Raw genomic sequence first — 15,784 nt, forward strand, 5'->3', positions numbered from 1 at the left:
TCATTTTTTGGCACCGTTTGTTCCTTTGATAACATCATATGTGAGAGACTCATCGGACATGATTGTTTTTTTTTAGAACAACTCAATATAGATACCACGAATTTGAAAATGGCTACACTGGATGTTGAAGCACTATATACTTCAATTCCACAAGATGAAGTCATAAGAATTGCAGAAACATTTTTTGAAAAATGTCCGAGACCACACCGGATTCCAAGTACTTTTCTATTACAACTATTGACAGTGGCTCTAATGAAAATTTTTTTTGCCTATGATTATCAGTTTTTCCAGCAGATATGTGGTACTGCTATGGGGGCCACGATGGCCCCCGATTTGGCAAATTTATATATGGAGTTTTTCGATACACAATGGTTAACTCATCATCCCTTTCAACAACATCTAATAACGTGGAAGCGATATATCAATGGCGTTTTCATTTTGTGGAGGGGAGATGAAGACACTTTTAAAGCCTTTGTGCTATGGTTAAACTCCTGCAACACACATTTGAAGTTCACTGCCAATATCGAATTGATTTCTATTACTTTCTTGGATATACAAATTACTCTGGTTGAAGGGAAGTTCATGACATCAGTCTTTCGTAAAACTGTCAGTTCGAATACATATTTGCATTATACCAGTGCCCATCCTAAGAATTTGAAGACAAATTTGCCAGTAAGTCAATTTATTAGAGCGAGACACCTGTGTACAACTACAGCAGATTTTGAGATTCATTCCAAAATTTTACAAGAATTTGTTTTGGCACGCGGATACCCTCGTAAATGCATTCGCAAAGCTTATCAGCGAGCCAAATACTGTCAGCGTGAATGGCTTTTTCTTCCCCATTCTACAGACGTAGAGTCACGTCATACTTGTGTTCTACCATTTTATTCATTTGCTTTAGAAATTCATCGTTCTATTTTGAAAAATTGGCATATTTTACAGCTACATGATGTTTTCAAGATACCACCTCGTATCACATTCTCCCGGGCTACCAATTTTAAAAATGTCTTAGTGAGGTCGGATAGTTCCATTGACCCAATACAGTCTGAAGATCTCATTGGTTCACATCAACCGTGTCATAACTGTTCAGTTTGTGGGTCATCAATGTCAATTCAACATTGTCTAACAGTAAATTCTGGTTATAAGATTTTTTTAAAATACAATACGACCTGCAATTCCTCCATGGTTGTCTATTTAATACAATGTCCTTGTCTGCGTCTTTACATTGGAAAGACCAAACGGATACTGAAAACAAGAATGATCGAACATCGATCGAACATTAACAATGTAAGAGAAGATGAACCCCTAGTGACACACTGTACAGAATTTGGACATTCTTTTTCTGATTTACAATTTTGTGCAATTGATCATGTTCCTCAGCATTGGCGTGGTGGAGATTGGGAACGCTTTTTGCTACAGTCAGAACAACGCTGGATTTTCCGATTAAATACAGTTGCACCTACGGGACTGAACGCTGAACTAGATTTGCACTCATTTCTAGGATAATGTAAATTTTCAATTACCACTGTCTATTATGACTGATAGTACATTGTAAGAGGATACGTCATGAATATTTTACGTAATTAGTGACATCATAAAACAGTTGAACATTTAAAGAGACGCAAGCCTCGGCTTCAATCCCTCCTCCTTGTTCCGGTTACAAAAGTTGAGAAGTTACGTCCTACTGAACGGGTAGCTTGATTAATTTAAAGATAAGTATATATTCTTTCATCTTCTATATGATAATATTTTAAAGAGTTTTATTTATCGTGTTGCAGGATAAAGACTCTTATCTGTATGTTCTTCATATGCCCCTGAAGAAGCTTAACAGTGAAACACCGGCCGTGTTGGGCTATCATATGTAAAAGTAAAATCTCTTAAGAGTCTACTTTTCACAGATGGAGGACTATTTTTAAAGAAAAAGCAAAAAATATCAACAAAAAATATTTTTGAATAAATTAAAAAATAAAAGAAGGTGAATGATTGAGAAGACCGGTTGGTGTCTTTGAGAAAGTCACACAACGTCAGGCTTGCTGACACCTTCTTAAGCTATTATATATAGTAAATTAATTTGTTTTCCACCTTGATATTGATAGATTTCAATTACCCCAATGTTGACTGGGTAAATGTATCATCGGGACATGCTAGAGAGATAAAGTTCCTGGATGGAATAAATGACAGTTTTATGGAGCAATTGGTTCAGGAACAGATGAGAGAGGGAGCAATTGTTAGATCTAATTCTCAGTGGAGCACAGGATTTGGTGAGAGAGGTAATGGTGGTGGGGCCGCTTGGCAATAGTGCTAAACTTTCAAAAGGGAAACTTTGATAAAATGAGAAAAATAGAAAAAAAACTGAAAGGAGCAGCTACAAAGGTAAAACACTGCGCAAGAGGCGTGGACATTGTTAAAAAATACCATCCTAGAAGCACAGTCCAGATGTATTCCACACGTTAAGAAAGGTGGAAGGAAGGCAAAACGATTACCGGCATGGTTAAAAGGTGAGGTGAAAGAGACTATTTTAGCCAAAAGATCTTCATTCAAAAATTGGAAGAAGGACCCAACAGAAGAAAATAGGATAAAGCATAAGCATTGGCAAGTTAAATGTAAGACATTGATAAGACAGGCTAAGAGAGAATTTGAAAAGAAGTTGGCTGTAGAGGCAAAAACTCACACTAAAAACATTTTTAAATATATCCAAAGCAGAAAGCCTGCGAGGGAGTCAGTTGGACCGTTAGATGATCGAGGGTTAAAGGGGCACTTAGAGAAGATAAGGCCATCGAGGCAAGATTAAATGATTTTTTTGCTTCTGTATTTACTGAAGAGGATGTTGGGGAGATACCCATTCCAGAGAAGGTTTTCATGGGTAATGATTCAGATGGACTGAACCAAATCTCGGTGAACCTAGAAGATGTGGTAGGCCTGATTGACAAACTAAAGAATAGTAAATCACCTGGACTGGACGGTATACACCCCAAGGAACTCAAAAGTGAAATTTCATATCAATTAGTAAAAATTTGTATCCTATCATTAAAATCATCCATTGTACCTGAAGACTGGAGGGTGGCTAATGTAACCCCAATATGTAAAAAGGGCTCCAGGGGTGATCCAGGAAACTACAGACCGCTTAGCCTGACTTCAGTGCCAGGAAAAATAGTGGAGAGTGTTCTAAATATAAAAAACACAGAACATATATAAAGACATGGTTTAATGGAACTAAGTCAGCATGGCTTTACCCAAGGCAATTCTTGCCTCACAAATCTGTTTCACTTTTTTGAAGGGGTTAATAAACATGTAGATAAGGGGACTGGGAGAGGAGGGAGAGTCGAGAGGAGGTGCTGGCAGCTACTCCGGGGGAGCAGCGCTATTTTGGTCTCCAACGGGGCTTGGCCAAGGACAGCCTAGTGCCCTGACGTCATAGGCGCGGGACATCAGAGGGGCCTTAAAATGGCCCTGCAGTGGTGCGCAGCTTTCTTTCAACTGGAACATCTATCAAACCTACCTTGAGACTCTGACTGCTCCTTCTGTTGATTATAACACCTCCAAGTAAGTTCTCCTCTTTGTTATTCCCCTGTGCATAAACCCGCAGAATTCGTATGGGGAAGAAGAGGAAAAGGACTGTCCATGTTTTCCCTTCCAAGCCTACAATTTCTCTCCCTCCAGTGTCCCAGCCAACTATTGACGGGTTTCTGCAACCTTTGGGGGCCAGTACACCTTCAGGGATGCTTGGAATGGGCATTGTGGCTACCCTGCTTTCCACTTCGGGTAATTCCACCTCCTTTAGCCCTGACTTCCACCTGCCACCTAAACTGGACTTTGTGCTTCTAGCAGGTTCACAGGAAGACCAGTTACAGCTAAATGGAGCCTTACAGGTTTCTCCTGGGGGGGGGGGGAGAACCTGCTATATCAGGTTCCCAGGCAATGATAGAGGTTTCTTATCCTCTGATGACATCGGCTTTGAGAGTTTCTCCAAATTTGCCTGAGATACCTGCACAGGTTACCATGGAACACTTTGGACAGCTATTAAAGGTTTAGACGTTTTTCTTGGGACTAAAACTGAAAATATTTCTAAGGCTGTTGGTTCCATTCAACCTCAGGTTTTGGGGCATGATACAAGTATCAAGAATAATATAGAACGTATATCTAAGTTGGAAAAACAGTGTGAAACTTTACGAAAAAGTGATATGGCTTTGATTAAAGGACATGAATTTATTCAGCGTAGGTTAGAATCTTTAGAAAATAACTCTAGAAGGTTGAATTTAATAATCCTAAATTTTCTTAAGTCATCAATTATCTCACCTATTGAAATGCTTAGGAAATTTTATGTGGAGATACTTAAGATATCACAGGAAGCTATTCCCCCTATTACTAAGGTATTTTATTTTACCTCTAGATTCGGTGAACATTTGAGTAATCCTCCGGTACAACCTAATGTATTAGAGAACTTAACTGATTTACTTCAGGATTCCCAAGTAGATATTGAGGGATGCGCCACTTTATTGGTGGTTTTTTACATATAGAAATATAGAAATGACGGCAGAAGAAGACCAAACGGTCCATCCAGTCTGCCCAGCAAGCTTTCACTTTATTTTTTTTAATCTGTGACTTTTTTGTTCTATTTCCCTTCCACCCCCGCCAACGATGTAGTTAGCAGTGCTGGAGCTGCATCTAAGTGAAGTATCTAGCTAATTGGTTAGGGGTATCAGTGCTAGAGCTGCATCTAAGTCAAGTGTCTAGCTAATTGTTTAGGGGTAGTAACCGCCGTCATAGCAAGCTACTCCCACGCATGTTTATCCAGCCTTTGCTTTGGAATCTGATAAAATTTGGACCATGAAAATGTTTTTTCGTGCTCTAGAAAAAAGGTTTTATGGCCAACAGCTTGCAATATTTCCAGATCTTGCAAAAGCCACCCACATGAGACTGAAAGTTTTTATTTTTTTACACAAAAGAAACAGTATGTGTTAGAAATAGGAGCCGCACTTCTTTTGCAGTATCCGTCTGAATGTTCTCTTAAATATGTTTTTTGATCCAGATCAACTAGAAGGGTTTTTGCAAAATAGAGAGAGTTCCTTAACTATTTCCTCATAATTATTGCTGAAAGTGTTTATAAAAGAAAATTTAGCGGATACTTAAATTCTGGTCATTGCCTATTGTTATTTCCTGTATATTAACAGTTCCCTATTAGAGGTCTCATTAGAACTAATTGCTTATAAGTTGATTAACAAATTAATATTGTATTCCTATATTTTGTTCAATATTTCATCTGTCAAGGTTTTGGCAAAGAATTTTTGAAAATCATGAAAATAAAGAATTAAAAAAAAAAAACCAAAACAAAGGTGAACCTGTAGATACAGTGTATTTGGATTTTCAGAAGGCATTTGACAAAGTTCCTCATGAGAGGCTTCTAGGAAAAGTAAAAAGTCATGGGATAGGAGGCGATGGCCTTTTGTGGATTACAAACTGGTTAAAAGACAGGAAACAGAGTAGAATTAAATGGACAGTTATCTCAGTGGAGGGGAGTGGGCAGTGGAGTGCCTCAGGGATCTGCACTGGAACCCGTACTTTTCAATATATTTATAAATGATCTGGAAAATAATACGATGAGTGAGATAATCAAATTTTCAGATGATACAAAATTATTCAGAGTAGTTAAATCACAAGCAGATTGTGATAAATTGCAGGAAGACCTTGTGAGAATGGAAAATTGGGCATCCAAATGGCAGATGAAATTTAATGTGGATAAGTGCAAATTGATGCATATAGAGATAAATAACCCATGCTATAGTTACACAGTTAGATTTCATATTAGGAGCTACCACCCAAGAAAGAGATCTAGGCGTAATAGCAGATAACACATTGAAATCATTGGTTCAGTGTGTTGCGGCAGTCAAAAAAGCAAACAGAATGTTGGGAATTATTAGAAAGGGAATGGGGAATAAAACAGAAAATGTCATAATGCCTCTGTATCGCTTCATGGTGAGACCGCACCTTGAATACTATTTACAATTCTAGTCGCCGCATCTCAAAAAAGATATAGTTGCGATGGAGAAGGTACGGAGAAGGGCGACCAAAATGATAAAGGGGATGGAACAGCTCCCCTAAGAGGAAAGACTAAAGAGGTTAGGACTGTTCAGCTTGAAGAAGAGACGGCTGAGGGGGGATATGGTAGAGGTGTTTAAAATCATGAGAGGTCTAGAACGGGTAAATGTGAATCGGTTATTTACTCTTTCGGACAATAGAAGGACTAGGGGGCACTCCACTCAATGCACACTTAAACTCTGGAATTTGTTGCCAGGGGATGTGGTTAGTGCAGTTAGTGTAGCTGAGTTTAAGAAAGGATTGGATAAGTTCTTGGAGAAGTCCATTACCTGCTATTAATTAAGTTGACTTAGAAAATAGCCACTGCTATTACTAGTATCAGTAGCATGGGATAGACTTAGATTTTGGGTACTTGTGAGGTTCTTATGGCCTAGGTTGGCCAATGTTGGAAACAGGATGCTGGGCTTGATGGATCCTTGGTCTGACCCAGTATGGCATGTTCTTATGAAAAGGATAAGAGTTTTCATCAGGCATGGACGTTGTTGAAAAAATAGCATCTTAGAAGCCCAGACCAAATTCCACACATTAGAAAAGGTGGAAGTAAGGCTAAATGTCTACTGGCATGGTTAAAAGGTGAGGCGAGAGAGGCTGCTATAATTACTGTACATTCAGAAAGTATTCAGACCCCTTCACTTTTTCCATATTTTGTTACAGCCTTATTCTAAAATGGATAATATGCATTTTTTCACTTCTTAATCTACACACAGTAGCCAATAATAACAAAGCGAAATCAGGATTGTAGAAATATGTGCAATTTAATTCAATTAAAAAAAAACTAAACTAAAAAATGAAATATTTACGTAAGTATTCAGACCCTTTACTCGGTACTTTGAGGCACCTTTTACCTCTATTAGAGTCTCAAATCATCTTTGATATGATGCTACAATCTTGACACATCTGGATTTGGGGATTTTCCTCTCATTCTTCTCTGTAGATCCTCTCAAGTTCTGACATGTTGGATGTGGAGGGTCGATGCACTGCTATCTTCAGGTCTCTCCAGAGATGTTCGGGTTCAAGTCTGGGCTCTGGCTTGGTCATTCACAGACTTGTGTTGAAGCCATATCTGCATTGTTTGGGCTGTATGCTTAAGGTTGTTATCCTGTTGGAAGGTGAATCATTGCCCCAGTATGAGGTCCAGAGCACTCTGGAGCAGGTTATCATGAAAGATCTCTCTGTACTTTCCTCCGTTCATCTTTCCCTCAATTCTGATTAGTCTCCCTTTCCTGTACCTGGAAAACAGCCTAACAGCAAGATGCCACCACCTTGCTTCACCGTAGGGATGGTATTTGCTAGGTGATGAGCGGTGCCCGGTTTCCTCCAGACATGAGACTTGGCATTTAGGCCAAAAATGTCAATCTTCATTTCATCAGACCAGAGAATCTTATTCCTCATGCTTTGAGAGTCCTTTAAGTTTGTTTTTGAAAACTCCAAGCAGGCTGCATTGTGCCTTTTCCTGAAGAATAACTTTAGTGTAGTCATTGTATCATAAAGGCCTGATTGGTGGATTGCTGCAGAGATGGTTGTCCTAGGTTCTTCCATCTCCACAGTGGAACTCTGGAACTCTCAGAGTGACCATCAGGATCTTGATCATCTCCCTCACCAAGGCCCTGATCCTCCCATTGCTCAGAATGAGTGGGCAGCCAGCTCTCGGAAGAGTCCTGGTAGTTCTGAACGTCTTCCATTTAAGCATTATGGAGGCCACTGTGTTCTTCGGGACCTTCAGTGCTGTAGCAATTTTTTTGTACCCTTCTCTTGTGACATTTCCCAGTCCTGGCCCGTAAGTCTACAGACAATTCCAACTTCATGGCTTTGATTTTGGTCTGACATGCACTTTCAAACTTGGGATCTTATATAGACAGGTGTGTGCCTTTCCAAATCATGTCCAATCAATTGAATTTACCACAGGTGGATGCTAATCAAGTTGGAGAAACATCTCAAGAATGATCAATGGAAATAGGATGCACTTGAGCTCAACTTTGAGTGTCATAAGAAAGGGTCTGAATACTTATGTAAATTTAATATCAGTTTATTTTTTAAATTTGCACAAATTTCTACAATCCTGATTTTGTTTTGTCGTATTGTGTGTAGATTGGAGGAGGGAAAAATGCATATCATCCATTTTAGAATAAGGCTTTAACGTAAAAGAATGTGAAAGGGTCTGAATACTTTCTGAATTCATTGTAAAAGACAAGAAATGGAACAAATCTGAATGAAGAAAACTGTTAATTTCTGTCATTAAGGTGTCAGCTACCCAACTGGTCCTATTTTTTCAAATCTTGCCTATTTCTCTTCCTGACAAGCTACAACAGACAGTTTTTGGCTGCATCTGGAAGTGTAGGCTCCTACTAGAGGTCTGCTATAACAGAAAAAGGATCAAGGTGGGCAGCTGTGCCAAACTGAAAATATTATTAAATAGGTGTGCATCTTAGGGTTTTGTATAGCTGGCAGCAATCTAGGAATCTGAAAATAGTGGACAGTTGCTGAGCAGAGTGTGCTAGGACAGATGCCTTTGTATTCTGGTGTGGGGACAAAATTTAATGAAAGCTGTTAAGCAGTTGTCTGATTCCATTACTGCTTTGACTCTTAAGCTGTGGAGTATTCATAAGATTCTACTTACAGGACATAGTTTACTCACTATTATTAACGCCTCTTGGATTTAATAGAGCATTTTCTCCTGATGTGGTATATCCCATTTTTCAGAGTTGGGAGCGATTCTATTTGAACCAGTTGGGCTAGCTTTTTCAGAATAAGGAATTGCTTGGTTATGAGGCACTTGTGGAAAAGTTTGGGTATATTCAGATTTGCCATTTTTTGTTTTGTAAGGAGATTTTTAATAAAGTTTTAAGGACACATGTTCTAAATCTGTCTCTGCAAATGGCCTCATATCAGAAATCTATGCTTTTTTGACACCTGCATTGATTAGTAAAGCTAAACCTATTGTCCACTGGGAGAAGGATATTGATGGTACAACAGATGACTAACTGGGATACATGGTTTCGGAGGGCTGCAAAGTGCTCTATTTTAATAGTAGAAAATAGCTATAAATTTTTATACTGATGGTATTTGACATCTGTCAAATTACACAAGATTTTCTCTTCAATTACAGACACATTGATGAAACTGTAGTGAAGTTGGGACCTTTTATCACATTTGGGGGACAGTGATTAATTTAAATAAGTACTGAAGGTATCTGTGCTCAAGGATCTTAACATTTTTCTTCTATTTTCCCTAGTGATTTACCAGTGAACAAAGTAAAACTAATTGCACAATTTTTGTTTGTTGCTAGATGTGAAATAGCTTTCTGAGGAAGGAGTCTGAGCCATTAATAACTAAGCACATATGGAATGTATTTACATAAGGAAATTACCTTAAAGATGAATACATTAACCTCATTTTTTTTATGTTTTGGATACCTATTTTACTTGGTGCAGTGATACAAAAAAAAATTGACTTCCATGTTTTGAATTATAACAGAGATATTGCCATTTGAATTATGTTTTACTATTTGCTTAAGTGGGGGTGGATTTGGGAGGGACGGGGAGTAGAATTGGTGGGTGGGATATATTGGGGTAAAGAATTTTTTGTGAACCTTATATGCTGTCATTATCCAATTTTCTTGTTGCTGGAATATTATTAGTTCTCTTAGCACTCTGTAATGTTCTAAAGGCTCTATAATAAAAAGTAAAATTAAAAAAACATTGGGGTCAGACACAGAGTACAGTGGTAAGGACAGGTGTGGGAAAAAGGGTAAAAGAAATGGAGGAGGCTTGAGTGTTTTCTCTGTCATGTGAAACTGCAGAGGGCCAAAGAGGGAACAATATAAACCAATGCATAAAGAGTAGTGGTATGACTGCATTAGGCTTTCAGGAAGACGTGGGTCTCTGCAAGGAGTAACCATGGTTCAAATCCTAACATTGGGGTTACCTGCATGGAATGACAATTTTAAACCTAAACAGCTACAGTATGGCTGCTTCAGACTTCCAATAAGAGTAATGGGGAGCATTCTTGATTAAAACTCAAAAATGAAGAGGCTAGATGATTAGTACAATAGTCTCATAAGTTTTGGTGGATTTTTGTAGATATGGGGAGGGGATGAGAGAGCCTGAGTGATGAACTGGTTTTGGTTTCGGTGGAAATCAAAAAGGAAGAAACTATGGCCTGAAGTGGCTTGCTGGTAAAAGTGGTGGACTTTTCTGAATAACTGACCTAGCTGAGGTCACAAAGGGATCAGATAAAAGGCCAATAACTATACACAAGATAAAGGAGCAACAGTGTGTCAAAACATTTGGCATCTACAGAAGAACTGACCAACTTCAATCTGTTATTCCTAAACACTTTTCACTGATTGGGTGGGGGTTTCACAGTTTTGTTTTCTGTTGGCTTAGCATCCCATTCTGTCCATTATCCTCAAGAAGGTTTCTCTTTTATGTATGCAGAATTCATCTTAACTGCTAGGGTTTCAACCCCCAGAGAACACAGAGGGACATAAAGGAGTTGTACATAAACAGTTGAAACAAAAAACAAGCAAGTTGATATTTTGAAAGAAAGAAGTACAGTATATTGAATGAAAAACCTTTCAACTCCAGCAAGGAGGCCGAGACAGTGGAGTTGAGTAATTGTTGTAAAGCATATGGGGGGTGTTTGGTTAATCAAATTGCTCAAGTGGCTGAGCATGCCTCGTGTATCTAATTGATGTATGGTGAAACACCATTTGGACCATTCCACTGTGGGCTGGGGAAAACTTTCTTTGTAATATATTTTCAGATTAAACAAAACTGGAATGCTGTTTTCCATGGTATGTTTATACTGAGTGCAAATTTTCAAAATCTGCCACTTTGATGCAGTGATGGTAAACATACATTAATACTACTAAATTGTGTTTAGTGCTGAAGTAGTAAAGCACCTAAATTATTTGTGTGGAAACATGCCATTTATGTGCATAAGTTCATAGACCATTTTTATTTGTGTTTTACTGATAGAATGGTGTGTGAAAAAGAGAAACTCAGTATACAATATGTAGGAGGAAGAATGTGTGTATATAAGAGGTTGGTTTTATGTTCATTTATGTTAAATAGGTAAGTGTTGGTGTGTTGGGTTGTGAACTCAAATTTTTTGTGCATTTGTCGTAGGTTGATTTTTTGGTGTGTTTATGGATGACAAGCAGACATTGTATATGTGAAATTATATGCATGGGCATTTCTTTTTGAGAGATGGAGGCTGTGTGTGATAGAAGTAAGCTATTCATGGGTAAGAGGGAATCTGAGGTTTGATTCAGAGAGGAGATATGTTGTGAGAGAAAATAATGGTGTGTTTGAAAGCAATAGAAAAATTCTAAGAGTTTATACAATTGAGTCATTGGTTTGTTTTGTATATGTGTTTGTCTTAACGTATATTTGTAAGTGGGTTTTATGTTGTGAGAAAAGGAAGTTGTGTATGTTTGAGACAGCTCAAGTATGGAGGTTGGTGACAGATGCTGTCATTTGTGTGCAGGGGTGTCAAAAAAGGAGTATGTAGGTGTGAGAGAGGAAGCAGTGTGTTTGAGAAATGGAGTGTCTCCTTACCTTGGTTTCCCTGCAGCTGCTTATCTGGACTTGGATGCAGGACTGGTACAGTGGACATATGGACTTAGTTTCCCTGATGCTGCAGAACTTATGCACATAACTTTGGTGGCAGTGGAAATTTATGCACGCAAGTTGAAACAGTGCATGTATTTGCAAGTGAAGACTCACGGCACTGTAATCCAACAGAAGCCCTTTCTGATTAAGCTGAAAGCCCAAATAGGCAGAAAACAAACAAACAAAATACAGAGGTCAGCTCAGTAGCAGCACTGTGCTTTGCCATGCAGAGGACTTGGGTTCAGTTCTTGGGCCAGGACAATGTTGGCTGGGAATGCCATGAAGACAGTGTTCACAGCCCTTGAGGTGGTGTCCGTGAAGGGAGGAATCTCAACCATCTCTCTGCAGTGACACTTTCTGGCTGAATTCATGACCCACGATTACAAGTTCTAGAGTGAGCCACAGTGCCTGATCCCTGGCCAAGAATTCTTGCTGCGATGGCCAGACTTAAGTAACAAGATAAGAGATATAAAGAGGCAAAACAAACCCTGCACTGTTGTGCATGAAGGCTCATGGCGCCATAGCCCAACATAGGTCCTGATTCTAGTTTGAACTGGAGGTTCAGAGGAACAAGAGAAAAACATTTTAAGTAATGCAGCTTTTTCTTTTGTTGTTTTCAGGTGCACAACCCTTACTCATCCTAAGTGTGTTGCTGCTGTGCGGCAGACCAGTTTCAGCAGAGACAGCAGTATTCTCATAGCCGTTTGTGATGATGCCAGTATTTGGCGCTGGGACAGACTTCGATGAGTGCGTGTGAAAGCCATTAAAAAAAAAAAAGTTGAAATTGTTTTAAAACAAACTTTTTGAAACAAGTATAGTTATCTATTAGGTGGCTTTGAGTTGTCTTTTTTTTTCCATGTCCATTTATCTGAAGTCAAATGTAGTGATGTTTACATTCCTTGTGCTCACTTCTTGGTAAAATTCAAGTGCTTTTAATAAAAATTTATTTTTGTAAAACTTTCTGTATGGTTTATTCTATTTACTTGAAATATTTTATAGATTGTTCTTTCTTGTGATCTGCAAGTTAATTTCTAATGGTAAATATTTTAACTATTGGATGTGTGATGACATGCAGCTTGTTTTTAAGTAAGCTCAAGGTTTCAATCTTAAATATCTACTTCTCTAATTTTAGTTAAATAGATCGTTCATAATGAAGCTGTTTTAATCCTTAAAACACAAAGTTACAGAGTAGACTACAAGCCCATTTCAGACACAATTATGAATCATGCAGGAGCACTTCATGGATATGTACAGTTTGCATTGTGAACTTGTGTTTTCTGTCTGTTCAGATTTTGAACTATAAAAAGGCTTAGTTAAAAGAACAGGTTAATATTTCTAATGGCACAGATATCTTGTGATAGACTAATGAATGTATTTATGATACACTATTTAATAATCTATTATGTACTGTAAACCAAGAAGAAAATGACAAACTAGAACACAGCTGTCAATAATAAAAAATATTTTATCTTAAAATTATTCCATCCAGCCTATGGTTTGTTGTAGTTTCAGTCTTTGAAAGTGTATATATCCTGCAAGGTTAAAACTGGATGGTTTATTCATTCATTTATGTATATAAACTTTATGAATCAATTTATTTTTCTTTAATACAGAACTAGTCCCCTATTTGCAGCAGTATCTTGTTTACTTATGTTAATATTTGATATTCTTTTGGCCCCTTTTTGTATTTTGTTTTTCAGTGCCTTTTAGCAATGTGCATATGTTTCTGAGCAGGTACTGCATTAATAAATTTCAGAGTTTTGAGATTAAGGTTTGGTGAGCTACCTAAGTTTTGGTATTCATAATAAATAAAATGTTTAACAATTATCGCAGGGCCATGATTATGCCAGTCAAGAATGAGTAGTGATAGAAGCATACTCCACAGCTGGATGTCGACAGCTGTATATTTTTCTTCCTTGTAAAACTTGCTCAGTGTGACCTTTAAATAACAGTTTTTAACTACACTTATTGAAATGCTGAGTAACATATAAATGATACTCCTAGGGGAATTCTGTGCAGTGCAGAATCTGCACAGAATTTGCTTTTTCCATGCAAATGTATGACGACAAAGATCCGGCTCAATTAGCCATCAGAAGCAGGAGGAGCTTGTGCAGTTGCCTGAAGAGCAAGGCACTGCAAGTCTGTGGAAGGAGGAGGAACTGGTGGTGTCCTCTTCCTGTATCACAGCTTTGACAGTGTGAGCCCCACAGTATTCAAAAATTCCACATTGTTGTTGAAGTCTTGAGTGAACAGCATGGAGGTTTGAACACCAAGTAACACATAGAGCCACATGCAGGAAGAGAACACCACTGGCTAATCCTCCTGCCGGCTAGGGGAGCTGCCTCTTTAGGTTGTCACATTCGTGTAAGTTCAGTCTTGCAAATTCATTCCTGCACTGCTGAGAGCAGCATGGTGCAGGATGACTGGCTGTTCTGGGACAGTGCCTACAATCTAGTTAGTGAGCATGAGAAAGAGGGACAGCAGAAAGATTGATGGAGGCAGGTTGGGGAGAGATGAACTTGAGCAAGGGAGTGTGTGGGGGAAAGGAGCAAATGTGTTGGGAGAGGAGCTGGGGATGAAGAGAGAGCATGGGGGGGGGGGGGGGGGGGGGGGGGGGTCTGCTGCCTTATGATTAAGGATTCAGGTTTTCAGGGTTTTTAATTTGGCAATCTGTAGAGCCCAAGAGGAGCTGCTGGCAGTACTAACTTCCTTCAATTGCTGACATTTGTAGTAATAACTACTGACTCTGCTGTGTTACCACAAATATGTGTAACTGCAAGAAGTCAGCACTGCCTGTGGCTCAGAGATGCTCTTGGACTTTGTGGACTAAGTAAAATTCCCCAAAACAGAAGCCCTAGTTATAGTGCACTATTACTGACTTTCAGAGGGAATTCTGCACCAAAAACGTTAAAATTTTGCATCTTTTGAGTAAGAAATATTTTTCTATTTTGAAGTTAGATTGTGATTATGTTTTGAAAAATATGCAGAATTTTGTAGAATTTTTATACACAATTTTAAATTTGTTTTGCATATAATTTTAAAATTTTGTGTGCAGAATTCTAGGAATAAACTGAGTGAATACCATAATTTAATATGCAAAGCAGATTACATTAAAATGTTACATCAAATCCTATAAAAGACATTTACATACGGTGTGAACCTACCATATTATAAAATCCCCACAAACCAGGTTATGAACCCACTAACAAAACAATTGAAATAAATATATAAGTACTTACCATGTACTAGTACTGATGGATTCTAGTCTAGCGATAGTCCCATGCTCACAGAATTCATACAAGCCGCTCCAGTGCCTACATGCCATAAGCCTCCATCTGCCTCCCTTCGAGAAGAAATGGGAAGGGAAATAAAGCAGGCTGGGATGTGTGAGAGGATCAGTTAATGGAAGGTGGCTCTAAAGAGATGAACAGTGCCTTGTGTGTGTTGTTATATCATGCCTTTAATCAAAGCATGTTACAATAAATCCACAACACATCATATTAAAATAACGCCACATAAAATTAACTGCCTTCTCCAATCGTCTTATTAGCTGTCATCCAAATCCTACTGTGGCCCAAATGTATTGCAAAAAGCTATGCTTTGATCTGTTTTAGAAAGGTCAAATAATTGACTTCCATTCTACAGCCCTGCAGCAAACTGTTCTTCAAACGTGAGGCAAACCAGCCTCACTGGTGAGTTGACTCAAGTTTTGCTGATGCCTCAGCAGGTAAGGCCAACAAAGGTTGCTGAGATGACTTTAATGGTCTATTTGGTGCATATAAGGGACCAATTGTTCAGCTGAGTAAATTTGGATCCTAGAATGTAAACAATAAAATAGGATCATAAATTGCATTGGCCAGCTGTTAAAAGCAAGTTTGCTTACTGTAAACGATGTTTCCGTAGATAGGATGAATTAGCCATGCTGTCATGGGATCTGTCAATCAGGTCCGGGAGGCGGAGCTTGTCAAAGCAGAGAACAGAGCTTTGCTCTCTGAGGCTGCGCGTGTGTTCCCGCGCAGGAAAGTAACGGAATCTCCTCATTCTGTTATTAAGCCTTAGTGTAGTCGAAGACT

General features: G+C 38.6%; 1 protein-coding gene across 2 annotated transcripts in view; it reads left to right on the top strand.

Annotated features, from left to right (window-relative positions):
- Positions 1–13,190, top strand: part of EED (embryonic ectoderm development) — a 170,215-nt gene extending 157,025 nt beyond the window's left edge. Inside the window, exon 12 of one of the 2 annotated variants that reach the window (XM_029602261.1) lies at positions 12,332–13,190. In XM_029602261.1, the coding sequence (XP_029458121.1) occupies positions 12,332–12,458 (127 nt within the window). In that variant the 3' untranslated portion in view covers positions 12,459–13,190. The other variant, XM_029602262.1, reaches the window with a different exon arrangement.
- The last annotated feature ends 2,594 nt before the right edge of the window (positions 13,191–15,784 follow it).

The sequence above is a fragment of the Rhinatrema bivittatum genome, chromosome 5 (genome assembly GCF_901001135.1).
Source record: "Rhinatrema bivittatum chromosome 5, aRhiBiv1.1, whole genome shotgun sequence".
In the NCBI taxonomy this organism is placed as follows: Eukaryota; Metazoa; Chordata; class Amphibia; order Gymnophiona; family Rhinatrematidae; genus Rhinatrema; species Rhinatrema bivittatum.